The sequence below is a fragment of the Stegodyphus dumicola genome, chromosome 8 (assembly GCF_044657685.1).
Source record: "Stegodyphus dumicola isolate Sdum_Otavi_A_Nest chromosome 8, ASM4465768v1".
Classification (NCBI taxonomy): Eukaryota; Metazoa; Arthropoda; class Arachnida; order Araneae; family Eresidae; genus Stegodyphus; species Stegodyphus dumicola.
Window position 1 is genome coordinate 80,563,771 of NC_140775.1, and position 13,851 is coordinate 80,577,621.

Consider the following 13,851-nt stretch of genomic DNA (forward strand, 5'->3'; position numbering starts at 1 on the left):
AGTTTGTTGAATTTTAAATTTGCACTTATATGTAAATCGATTATATTCAAAGATATTCTTGCCGTCAGTAAGGGTGAACATACTTTTAAAAAATATTTATATAAGCAGAGTTACACCCATACTCTATTTACCGTACGTGCAAAAACAGTTCTTGTTTTCTGATCACACATGCTCTGAAGGATGGATATGGATTCGAACAAACGATAATATGTATTTTGATAATAAACGATAATATGTTCACTGCTCATTTTCGCCAACGTCACTGAGAATGTTCTTTGCCCACAATAAATCACCCGAATTCCATCTATTGCATTGGATATGACAGTTACTTTGAAATTTTTACGAATAATATCTTATCACGTCTAAATCTTTGATTTCCCCATAACGGCACTACTCATGGATTACCCGGTATAGAGCAAGATTGTTTAGACCTCTAACCTTTTTCTTGCACTTGAGTAATAACTCTATGTGGTAATTTTTTCTTCACAAAATTACTAGTGCGAAGATTATAAAAATCATTGTTGTTTCCTCATATTCTTCCCCTCAAATTAGACACTGCACGTGTATTCGGTTATTTATTACCTGTAAATTGTATAAATCAGCATTTAGAGAAAGCATACAAATTAAGTAATATGATATTATTTATCTGCTATTCTATAGACCCTCTGGCATATTTTTCCGCAATCAATACTTTTCAGTCCTTAATATATAAAATAACATATTTTATAAATTCGCAGTTGCCAACTGGATAAAACTGTGAATACTGAGAGTTCGATCCAGGTTAAACGGGCGAAAGGGGTGTCTGCATGGCAGATTTAAGTGGTTTTAACGTGAGTAAGAGTGAGTTGCTCTTAGAATGTTTTTCAAAACTACTTTCCTTTCCTAATGCAGATAGCCCTAGTGTGCTTTGAGGTATTTAAGTAATGTAATCTAGATTTATAAATTCATTTTATTGTCTCGATAAACACAAAAGTACTATTCCAAGCGATATATTTCGTTTAAAAAGTGCATGTTTCTCACTTTCGCATCTTCTAGCTTGAAGAGTTAACTGAATATGCACTATCGATTCAAAAGTTTTGTAGCTCCTGTAACTTAATTGAATAGGCGAATGTAACTGAATTGGCGAATTTGGAATATCTTTGTCTTAAAACAGATGAAGATAAGCGAGGATTTTTTTCAGTTGCGTTGGCTTAGAGAGTTCTGTTTTAGATGGAAAAACTTGTGATTTGTAAGGAACTACACCATTTAAGTAGGAGGACTTGTACAACATAAAACGTACACTGTAATCATTTAAATGAGCTAATTAACATTAGATGATTTTCAAAATGTTTTCTTTTAATATTAAAGTTTTCTGAATGAAACTTCAAAAAATATTTAATTTTGATAATTCAGCATGCTTCGCTGATGTCGACGATGATGCTCGATTCTAGGTATGTGTGACTACGACATCGTCACCGAACTGTGAAACTATCTCAGAATGCTCATTGATTGTTTTTTTCACTGTGTTCATGATAACAGAAAAGTGAAATTGCAATATACTACATTTCGTTCAGGTATTTTATATCTTTTCAAAATACAGTGAATCGTCTCGTGATGGCAATGTCCGTAAGATGACTTCTTAAAATAATTAGCATTTCGGGGAACAAAATTAAGCATTAGTATCTGTGAGATAGCCATCTCCAGAAGAGATCAAAACGAATATAAAATTGTCTTGCAGAAGGTTCACTGTATTGTGTCTATGAGATAATTTATATCTGTTTATAATTTTTATGTAACTTTTATTGTTTGCTGCAAACAGAATTACTCTAAATAAATTAAAATTAGCTTTTTAAACAAAAATTATAATTTTTCGTGCTTATTTCTTACGCTCTTATCAGTTTCATCAGTTATTTCAAATTGAAACAAGATGTCTGCATAATCGCCCTCTTTTTTTTTCCTACCGCACTTCTATCTTCATCTATATACCCACTGTATATGAGCAAACCTCACATCTTTAAATTTTAAGTAGGGAATTTTATAAAACTTTGAAAAATTTGTCCTATATTTCTTTATTTTCAATATAAATGTCCCATTAGTGGTGGGGAGGTTCAGACCGCTGAATACTGGTAGTTCGGCCTGGGTTCCAGCCCAGGCGAAGGCAAGCAGGCTGGCTGGTTTTGTGGTTTTCCTCATAAGTAAGCCAATTTTCTTTGGAAGGTCGTCCATAAAGGCTTCCCTCCCCTAGGTAGATAGCCCTTTTGTGAATAACCCTATTTTAATAGCTTAGCTTTACCTTTTAAGATAATTTTCCCCCTACTCTAAAAAACTTAACTTATTATGTATGATCAGAAAAAACCGAATCTTCTGATCATTAAGTCGTTTCACCCTAAAGTACACAAAATGACCGATATTACACCCAGAAGGAAGGTGGGGGACAATACAATAATTATGCCTTGAGTAGAAGTCGATCACACCCATGAGCTCAGACTTACTGTTAACCTCCGCTAATGACCATAAACGGCTGAAACCAAAAATTTTAATCAATTCAATCTTAGAGACGTCGTAGAATTCTCAAAATAACGGATGTATAACAATTTTACTGGGTATATTGTATACGCAAATAAGTATCTTATAAGAACATAAGCATAAGCATACTGTATACGAATATATGGTGATGTATTACTGCACTTTAAATGTAATGCAGGATGATAAAAACTAAAAAAAAAAAAATAAATAAACGAAATCTAATTTTTAATTCAATAATGCAAGCCTTAGTGAATCGTATTATCCAGCGGAGAAAAGGATATTTAAAATTGTTATTACTCAGTTATTAAGATTGTAAGTTTTACTCTAATTATACTTAATCTAAACACCGGGTATCATTCTGAGTCTTCTAGACAGATTCTTACCGCATCTTTAACCTAGAGTCCATAACACAAAATGACAGGAACAGTTCATAAAAATTTGTTTAAACATTTATTAGTACTTCGGTTTGAAGTTACAATATTAAAATAATAGCAGAACTTAACACCCACTTGTTGCTGATGTAACAATATTCCAACTATATTAACAAATATTACGTTAGAGGTCTGGCTCCTTTACTAACATTCGTTCTAAAGTTAACTTCATTGTTACTACATTGTTCTAACATGTTCTAACATTTAAAACCCAAAACTCACCAATAATCAGTACAGCATTATGGAAGGCAGAATCACAGCACTTTTATTTGAAAATGTCAGCACTCTCGCACTTAATTTGGATTCTCGTTCCCTATAAAAAGTCAGCTGATTCGCATTTCTGGTGGTGGAATGCAGAAGTGAAGGAAAGATTTATATAAGAAAATTTATAATGCTTTATTTAAGATAAAACTTACAAGCTGACTTTCGTTTCTTCTACTAGAGCCACCCATTAGAGGGAAACAAAGAAAGCACTAAGAAAGAAAGCCAAACACCTATCAAGAAGATTTCAGATGCAAGTGCTTCAAGTAAGTTTATATTGCTCTGATTCCTCAGTCGATGTCACTTCAAAAACACACTTTTTAAAATCATGATGAAATTCATTACAGTGATGTACCTCTTTTTAATTTTTAAGTCGTAGATACATTAGGATATTTCGAAGCAGAAGACATGAAAATGAGCAATGCCCTCGCCGGGTCTCGAACCTCGAATCTCTCGAATACGTACCGAGTGTGCTGATTGTTACACCATGAAACTTCCCTTTTTAAACGGCGACTGGGGATTAGGGGACCCAATCGTCTTCATTTAAAGACTACTATTTTAAACACTAACCGCTGCAGGCAGTTACTTAAAATAGTAATAATAAAAAAGAAATATTACATAATGATTGTATTACTATATATATAATCATTTCACTTTTCGTCCAGCTAGTTATTAATAATAACAGAGATGACAAACTGCTTAAATCGCTTAGTTTGTTAATTAATAATAAAAGAAGTTAAAATTGAAAAAAAAATATCTTATGCTTTGACGAATGACCACACACTGAAGCGTGGATGATAAAAATATTTTCTTTCAGGCGTTTAAGACACATTCCTTTTAAATAGTTCGGTTTGTTGATAAAATTTAAAACACAAAAATATTACGCTTTACGAATGATAACACATAGCACTTAAATCGATGAATTTATTAATCAAAATTTCATTGAATTCGCTAAAGACATAAAATAAATAAATTTAAAAAAAATCAGAATTCAAAATTCGATCTTTTAAGTGTATATCTTTGGATTGAGGATTTTGCGTTTTCAAAAGCTGGTGACTATATACGTCGCCGTTTTTCTATTTTGAGAGGAACATGCATATACATATAGATTTTTCATAATTTAATAATTATGATTTAACTTAGGATCTGGAATTTTTATTAAACGTTTTACATTTTTCCCGCTAGACATCTGTTCTTTCCAATTAGTCACTTTACATTAAAAAACAATTTCTGTTCTTTTATTGACTTCTATAGCTTTACTATTCATAACTATTATATTTTCAGGTACTAGCTCAAAAAACAGTTGCACTAGCAGTTCATGCACAGAAGGGGATAATAAGACGCTAGTAAGTCCACATTTTTATTTTATTTTATTTTATTTTATAATCTATCTTTTTGCAAATTTTGCATTGAAACAAATGATTTTGAACAAGGATTGCCAAGCATACCCCATTCTCAATATGAGCTTATTTTGCACTGTACAAAGAATGTTGTGTATAAAATAAAACACTTTAGACACACATATTTGAGACGCATAGTTAGACACATATTTAGGCGCGCATATTTGTTTTTAATATATGTATGCATTCGACAGAGCCCTAGTGAACAGAATATTTTTTTACGTAGAATCGAAATTTTAAAATATTTTGGCATTGGTTCGATTCATGATACTTTAGACATGTCTGAATCTTTGATAGCTAAATGATGACGCTATTATATTTACTGCATTTATTCTTACGCAAAAGAAATGATTAGCATTATTTTAAACTTTTATTATTTTGTATTATACTATAAACCTGGTGTGTTTATAAATGACAAATTATCAAAAGTTGCAGACATATCTAGATGTAGAAAGTAAGTTCTTTTTGGATTGGATTGAATTATTTAATTTTAACAAAACACATGAGGACCATCCCCTTAATTTCCATTCCAGTTTTAACGAAACCTTATCGGGGGAATATATTCTTTTATGTCATATTCTTCTTCCGCTATCAGCAAACTCTTTTGAGGACTTCAGGTTCGATAGATTTAAAGTGTTCCTATGCCATAGTACACTGCTTCCATTCCTTATCCAAAAGCATTTCGATCTCCTTACTGTGGCAATATAAATGGTTTGGTTTGGTTTAGTTTATTATGACAAAACACACTAGGGATATCTGCCTAAGGGAAAGAATGCCTTCGTGGGGGACTTTATAAAGGAAAATGGCTCGTATACACGTTACACATGCGAAAACTACGAAAACGCCCATGCAGTCAACCCTTTCACCTGGAATCAAATCAAGGTCTGAACTATCAGTGTTCAGCAATTTTACCACTTGTCCACTAGTATGTCTTACTTATAATGAATGTGTAAAGACATTAGGTATTTTTTGGAAGCAGGAAAGATGGAAAATTAACAAAACCTTCGCAAGGAATCGAACCGCGGACGTCTGGAATACCCGCCCAGCGTGCAGAACCACTACACCACGAAGACACGCTAGGAAGGTGGAAAAAATACCTTATATACTCCCACTTTAAAAGGGTAACTGGGGTTTTTAGGGCACCCAATCGCCAAATCCTGGTTGAGGAGAATCATCATGCAACACCCTTTTAGTTTGGGCGCCACTGTAGGGATATTAGGTATTTTTTAGAAGCAGGAAAGATGAAAAATTAACAATTATCCTACATAAACTGACACTTAACCCCTCTCTAATATTTGAGACATCGAATTTGAGACTGGGAATCGAACCGTGGACCTCTGGAATACCGGCTCAGCGTGCTAAACCGCTACACCACGAAGGCACGCTAGGAAAGCGGGGGAAATACCTTATAAATGTTAAATGTATTTGTTTATGCTTTTCAGTAAGGAAGAATGTACATTTTATATCACATAATTTCTCACAATGTTTAAATTATGGAGAGACTCCCATGAGGGAAATATGTATTATAAAGAGTTAAGAGAGAACAAGTATCTTTATGTGATTTTTGGTTTCGATACTTTTGAAACAGATGTTGAAATAATTGTTATTTATGTTTAATGACCTTTTTCAGTATTTCTTCATGAAGCACTCATGAATGGGATATTTTAACAGCACTCATCAGTGGCATATTTTAACTTCATGTGTGGCATATTTTAACTTCATGTCTGGCATATTTTAATAAAAGAATATTCTACGCTCGTCTCAGTGAAGTTTTTACGTGCGTTTTAGAACATATAAATGCTGTATTAGATTAGTTGTAATTTTAACGCGCGCATTGCAAAGACGCAAGTTATTCCTATGAAAGGGAATCTAGTGTCAAGTATTTTTATTCCAGACACACATGTCCTGCTACAGGAACCTATATTCGATCGGTGAGATAGTTAGCGGAAACGAAATTCCTCACCGATGGGTTCCGGTTCTTATCCCGGGAAAACCTTGAATGCTGTCGATTGTTGTGAGCATGCAGAACATGAAAGTGTTAAATATATAAATTTCTGCTATTGATAGTGACAGAGGAGTAAAAGGATATGGGTCTGTCAAACAGATGGTCTCTTTCTGCATATTCCTATCAACTAATTTTTCCGACTTTGCTTAGAACTTACAAGGTGTCTCAAATATTAGAGAGGGGTTGAAGTGTCAGTTTATGTAGGATGACTACACAATGTGCTGCAAGGTAGTTTTGTTATATTTAATTTAATTATTTAGTTATATTTAATATGGAATCTGAGAATTATTACAGTATTCCTATATGCAGGTAATGAAAGTATGGCCCACACAGATATAATATTCACTCTCAATCCGTACTTAAAAATATAAAAATACTAAAAAGTACTTAAATGAAAATACTTAAATAAAAATACTTAAAATACTTAAATACTAAAAAATATCGGGAGTTAATACTTGCCACTCGAAAAATGAAGCTGATTCTTTTTTTGCGATGTGCAAATTGTTAACCCTTTTAGTATAAAATACATTATTATGGTATTATAATTATTAAGCTCATGATTGTAAAATTTCATAAGAAATACTAAAGATAAAGTTTTATTTTATCATTTGGAACCATGTGAAAACACATTTACGGGGAATGGTTTCTTCTCTAAAGTCAACCAGTAGGATTACCAATAAAAAAAAATGTTTTTTATTATTTGCAATAGAAATATCAGATTAGATGTTGATTACTGAAAACCTGAAACCTACGTGCTATTTGTAAAATTTTTTTCGCATTATGTGAACGTTGTAGATTATATTTCTTGCATTTTCTGAAACATCGGTTGATGAATCCAGAGCTACCTTTGATGTATTTCCTCTTCGGAATACCATGACAGGCAACGAATATTTGTTTTCTCTGCTATAAGCTGTGCTGGATCGCTTAAATTCGTTTGTTGATCCTTCGTCTATTCAGGAATTAGTCTGAAACTCCACAAATCTAAACTTTTGGATAATGTTTTCAGTATTTTACTAAAAATAAAACACCATCAGCTAAAGTATTATTTTTGCAATGATTTTATATCTCCGAAGTTTATTGCTCAGATCTCAAAGGCAATTCGAACTCTTCTCCCAGTTTTTTAAAAAAATGTTTCCAAGCTCACTCTTCAAATAGCATGTTACATGAGATCATTGCCTCTTGAATTAGTTAGGAAACTATTTCTAGATAAATATGAATTGCATTTTAAAGAATATTGCATGTTGTAAATCTTTTTTATCACGACTATTGGCATTACAACATCACTGAAGTTACTATTAATTATGACTTAGTGCTCATACCCTCAGCAGTAATTTCTCACGAATTAAAACTAACTAAAAATTACATAAAACAATCAATGCAATCAATGCCAAATAGTGTTTTCCCCATTTAAGTCTTAGCAACTTTGTAAGAAAGATAGATAAGTCTAATGCTGCGTCCAATAATTGTAGGTTTGGAACATCAGTACTTTCGCGATGAATATATACATAATAGTAGAATATAATTTGAATAAATCATAAAAGGAAGTAAAAATAATGCTACGGATTTATATTTAATAACCTGTTTAAAGATAGTAATTATGAATAAGTGATGTGAAATTATGTAAGTTGAAATTTAACGAGTTTGACTTGTGTGCTTTATTTGGAAGGAATAGGACTGTCATCTTAAAATGCATTCCGATAGTAATTCGCGCATTAAAAGATAATTACAGATATTGTGATAACCACAATTTCTCGTTATTCTATTTTTTTTTTTTTTTTTTTTTTTTTTCAGTTGCCTCAACTTTATGGATATTTTCTTATTTTTCTTAACCTTCATTATTACTTTTTGTTTTCAATATTGTTAATTTATTGCTGTTTTTTTCTTATCAGGAATTTCCTACTGAGCCTGTCAAAACTGGATGGGTATTTGTTTACCCCACAACAACAAACAAAGGTTACGCTCCTTGTTATACAAACAGCAATCCTCCTCCTCTACCTCCTAGGAATTATTTTAATCAGTCTCTCAAAAACAGACCAACCACACCAGAATCTGAAAGGAATGAGGATCTGCAACAGCTAACTTCTAGAAAATGTGTACTCGGTGAAGAAGTTTTAAAGAAAGAAATCTTGTGTTGTAAGAAAGGTAAATATCGTTGTAAACTTATCTAAATATTTTTTAAAAATTTTATTGTATTTTTCTTTATATGTATTTTTGCAGAGAAATGTATTGATTTTATTTATTTGGTGTGTTTTAGATTATAATTTTATTGGGTATTTTATAGAATCGTATAGATTCCATATAAAGTTTTATGCGAGATATAGTAATATATATGAAAGTAATAATTAGAATTGAAAGAAGTATTACGTTGTCACTAAAAATCAACAAAAACTATATAAAGTGTGTTAGAAGGATTGCACGGTTAATTACTTTTTGAATAATTTAATGCAGAGACATAATTCCAAGTTAAGAACTGAATCAATCAAAGGACGCTTTCAAGCAATGGTAATTTAGGTCACTTGATGCAGTTTGGTAAACATAAACGAAATTTAAATTTTCAAACATATTCTGAGCAGAAAGTTCTAACCAACAACTCTTTATCCATCTAAAAAATATTTTAATGCTCAAAACTGGTTCTAACCGATTAAAAGAACGTTCTAAGGGTTCGTATATAAGCCTAAATTTCTACAACTACAAAATTTCGAATTTCAGCGTTTCTCCAAATGTTAATATCAAATTAGTAAATGTTAAATCGACAATGTCTGTGATGTAATTCTACAACGCTATATTAAATATCTTTAGCAATGTTTGCACATGATCTTTCCAAAATGTTTAAAATAAGAAGGATGTTTTTCTGAAGGATGTATGTTTGTAGCTCTCGAGATCTTTTTCTTTTGATTACAGTTTATTCAATTAAAATTTTGACTTTTGATGGCTATGTAAGGCACTTCCCTTTATACTTTTATACGAATACGACTGAAAAAAATCAATTTTTGTATCTTTTTATTAAAACTGATATCGTTTTAAGTTAAAAAGAAGGAAAGCTGAATCAAATGTCACACTTTTCAAAACTAAAATTTCTCTTGTGAATTTTAATTTTGTTTCACAGTAATGAAATTGGCAGCAGATGTACCATTTTTACACATCCAATATTGCAATCCTTTCTGAGGTAATTAAACTAAGATCCAGAGGTTTCAAAACATTGGATATATGTGAAAATTCTGCCCATTTTGTAGAAGCAAATTGGGTGCTCTTCTGTTATCGGGACCGGATTCAAAAATAAATGTATGTAGGTATATGTGTGTACACACAGACAGACATACGTACTTGCATATATACATGAGCATATACATCCATACATGCATGCATACATACATCCATTTCTGAATCCGGCTTCGATAACAGAAGAGTACTGCAATTTGTAATAAATCGCGCCACCAATGAATTAAATGACTAAACTCTTTTGCTTGTCAAAGAACAATAGAATAGAATACAATAGAACATATAAAGCACTGAATTTGTCTGATATATTTATGAATTACGGTTAGAAATAGAGAATGATTAAGAGCGCGTCTGGCATTGCTATTGCACCAATTTGTAAAGGCAATAACTTCAGGCGCAGTCTGTCATAGTACTATTAAATGTAGAGAGAGGTTATTCTTGAACATATATTGCTGACAGTTTCAGAAAATCTTGAATGAAAATAGCCTGTGTACAAATCATTTGCATTCTGTGAGCACATGAAGAGCTTCTGCAGATGTGCCGGAAAAATCCATGAAAAATTCAGCTATTCACGAACAAATGGAAACATCGTCGTTACACAGAATAACTGAAAGATGAATGCAGACGAAATCTGATGAGTAAGTTCCACGTGAGCTTTCCGCGAGGCAGCAGCAGGAGGAAGTTGATGCCTGGGCTTCTTTGCTTTTTCGTTACAGAAGCAAACTCGCTTTGGAAAGGATTGTAATATGATATCAAAAATGAGTACTGTACTCTAATTTCAATTGCACTGTTAGGTATTCAGGCTATATGATGAGTTGCAGAACAGTTGTATGAATTTGAAATGAGGAATACAGCCACAAAAGATTTTATTACAGGTTTGGTGGGATATCAAGAGACTAATTTACTGTAGTATAACCACATGATAAGTGCAAAGCCAGTTGAACAACCAAGCCAGTTGTTAACAGTTGAACCAACTATAAGGAAACCTGACATATAAGCAACTATTACTCGTCAAATGCAAGAACGTCGTCTAGCACCTTCATAAGACCAGATCTCATGCTGCTGTAATCAGTTAGCAAAATTATTTCGCCTTAGTTGGGTATTTCCCAGTTCATTCCTTTTTAGACTTTTTAGAGATTTTTTTCGCTTTCTAAATCTTCGATAATTTGGAGGACGAAAAAAACAGCATTGCAGGCCTTTTTTTGACAGTAAAATAGAATTGTTTTATCAGTATGGGGTATACTACTACCATATAGATAGATACATGATTCTAACGATTACGTGAAATCATAGCTACTTTGTATTTTGCTTTTCCTGCCTTTCTTTCTCCACTAAAAAGTGTGTAGAACTGTTGCATATACTTAACATAAAGTTTGCTTTTTATCATGATATTTCATAAATAATACGTGTTTTTAGATTTTACACCCATTATTAAGTAATGAACGCAATATTATGTACATTTTTTTGCTATTAAAGTTTATTTGTCTGTTAAAACAGAATAGATTTGAATTTTAAAGATTTTTGCTTTCGGCAGTGCTGTAATCCATAACCTCTCAAATAAGCAGGACATAATCTGTTGTATTAATTTGGTTTCAAATTAAATATGTTGATCGATTTTCTACAGGCCTAGCTCAAAGACCATTACCACCAATGCCACCGAAACATTCAAATAATAATGGACACCGAGACAATGAAAAGAAAGCATTCTATACAGGTAAATTGCATTTCTATATCAGACTGCGTTTTTGCTTTTAACTTTAAGAAAACAACGCTAATGAGTGTGAAACTTAACATTCGGGAATAAAGGCTAAAACTGATATGGATGCTGAGATAAAATCTTCCACACAGATCAGAGCAGACAGCCCACCATCTTACATGGAAATTGTAGGATTTCATTTTATATGATATCAATGGTTTTCCCTTGCATCTTTGTATGTATGTATTTTTTTTTTTTTTTTTTTTGCTACTTAAGAAGAAGGATCTATGATTAATCGCCTTCAAAATCGGTTTATTCAATATCTGCTCCAATTTATTATGCTTAGCTTAAATACGTTTGTATTTCTAACCACATTCAATGTATCTGTAAATATCCTTCTTATCTTTGATGTTTTTCATAAATTCATTATTATTATTATTATTATTATTATTATTATTATTATTTTGAATATCCGAAATTAAAAATATTAAATTTACGAAAACGGTTTATTAATAAACTTAAAATAAAAGCAACGTAAATATTAAAAAAAGAAAATCTCCATTAATAACATTGAAAGAAAATCTGAGTTTGAAAATATTTATTTAAGACAGAAATTGACAGGTTTCATGTTCTTTCAGAATTAAAATGTAACAAAAAACAAAGATTTTTTATTCATTCGGTTTTACTGAAGAATTATTTTAGAAGCAAAAATTTCACTCTAATAAGCTATAAGCTTTGGACGTCTTCATAGTTAGCTCATTGAATAGTTAAGGATTTATTTTACTAATTTAAGAAAGATTAGAGAATACTCGAGAGCAGCGAAAATCTAATTTCTGTGATCTTTTAACTTCCGATCGAAACAAAATAATAGTAACACTTTAAAGAAGTTAAAATGTTTTTAATTCGCAAATTTTACGCGGTAAACGAATATAATGTAGGATATTCTGTTAATGCAGCGACAGACTCAGAAGGGTTATGCAATACCTGCCATGAAACATGCTGTCGCAAATCGTATTTAGTAGATGAAAATAACGAAATATGCAGCGTCTGATTTAGAGCATTGACAAAAAAAAAAAAGAGTGCAATAATAAGTACAAAAGCAATTTTATTTCACAATATGTTTACATACAGTGACGGTGAAAGGGCAATGAGAATTATTATTGGATGTACGTTCAAAGTAGTAGCTGCGAACATCACTGCACAGGCCTCAGCTACTAATTATGGATCTAGCTTCGCAAAGGTGTGGTACCGAACGGACAGCACTTTGTCGGATATTGCTGTTGTGGCATATCCGTAGTGCTAAGCGTCCATTGCCACTTGCTCGGCCAGAAATCAAATATATATCAGCGTATTCGACGTTCGAAAAGTCAGCTATGTCGTTCTTGGATGAAATAAACAAGAAATTGTACCATGTGACTACCACCTTCTATCGCTCCTCGCAGCTCCGTTCTCCTGCCCCAGAGCATAATTTTCGCAACGCTGCTTGTATCAAATATGATAAGCCATCGACCTTATTAGAACCGTTCTTACAAGGTCCATGGTAGGCGCCAACCTGCAAAAGACATCAAGTGAGCATTCAATTGCCTTCTCCTTTCCTTTCAATGTCAGATTTTTACTTAATTTCGTATTTCGTGATTTTGGCCGACTAAAGGTGATTTGAAATTTCAAGTTCCGTGGTAATGTAAACACTGCTTACAAAGCATCATATTTCAAAATTACTTTGGAGTAGTAAAATTAGACACTTTCCTGTGGTACTGCTCCGAAGTTTTAAATCTTGAAAAATTATCATCCAAAATTTATTTCTGGTATCAAATTACTACGCTGCACTAACATACATGACGTTCTAATATTCAGTAAATTTTCAAAAAACTGCGTTTTAAGGAATTTACAACATATATGCTATTACATAAAAATGAATTAATTTGTAGATTTTCTATATTTCGAAATTCTATTAGGTAAATTTTTATTCCATTTATGACTAAAAATTGGAGTCCTCTGTGTTTGAGCTATGCCTGTAAAATATCAGAATGAGTTGACGAAATGAAATTTTTCCTAACTCAGAAGAAAAGAAAGCATCGAATTTTGTCACATTCAGACAGGATGAAGCTTCACTTCTGATTTCTCTGCATTTCAATCATTATTATCAAACCTCAGAGTCATGTTGACCTTTTACAAAACAATATTGCTCCTAATTTGGGAGAAAACCAAGCACTGAAGTTTTTAACATCCAACATAGAAGGAGCTTTACTTTGTGGATTGCTGTATATTTGAAAAATCCCTGTCAAAAGTTCAAATTATGTTGATCGTTTGCGAAACAACACTATTTCTACACTA

General features: G+C 32.2%; 1 protein-coding gene across 2 annotated transcripts in view; it reads left to right on the top strand.

The window, feature by feature from the left end:
- Nucleotides 1–13,851, top strand: part of LOC118201569 (uncharacterized) — an 87,536-nt gene that overhangs the window by 41,424 nt on the left and 32,261 nt on the right. For both annotated transcript variants that reach the window (XM_085822038.1, XM_035373687.2), the window contains exons 10-13: nucleotides 3,379–3,463; nucleotides 4,482–4,543; nucleotides 8,492–8,744; nucleotides 11,446–11,535. In XM_085822038.1, coding sequence (XP_085678164.1) covers nucleotides 3,379–3,463; nucleotides 4,482–4,543; nucleotides 8,492–8,744; nucleotides 11,446–11,535 — 490 coding nt within the window. The remainder of the gene's footprint in view (nucleotides 1–3,378; nucleotides 3,464–4,481; nucleotides 4,544–8,491; nucleotides 8,745–11,445; nucleotides 11,536–13,851) is intronic.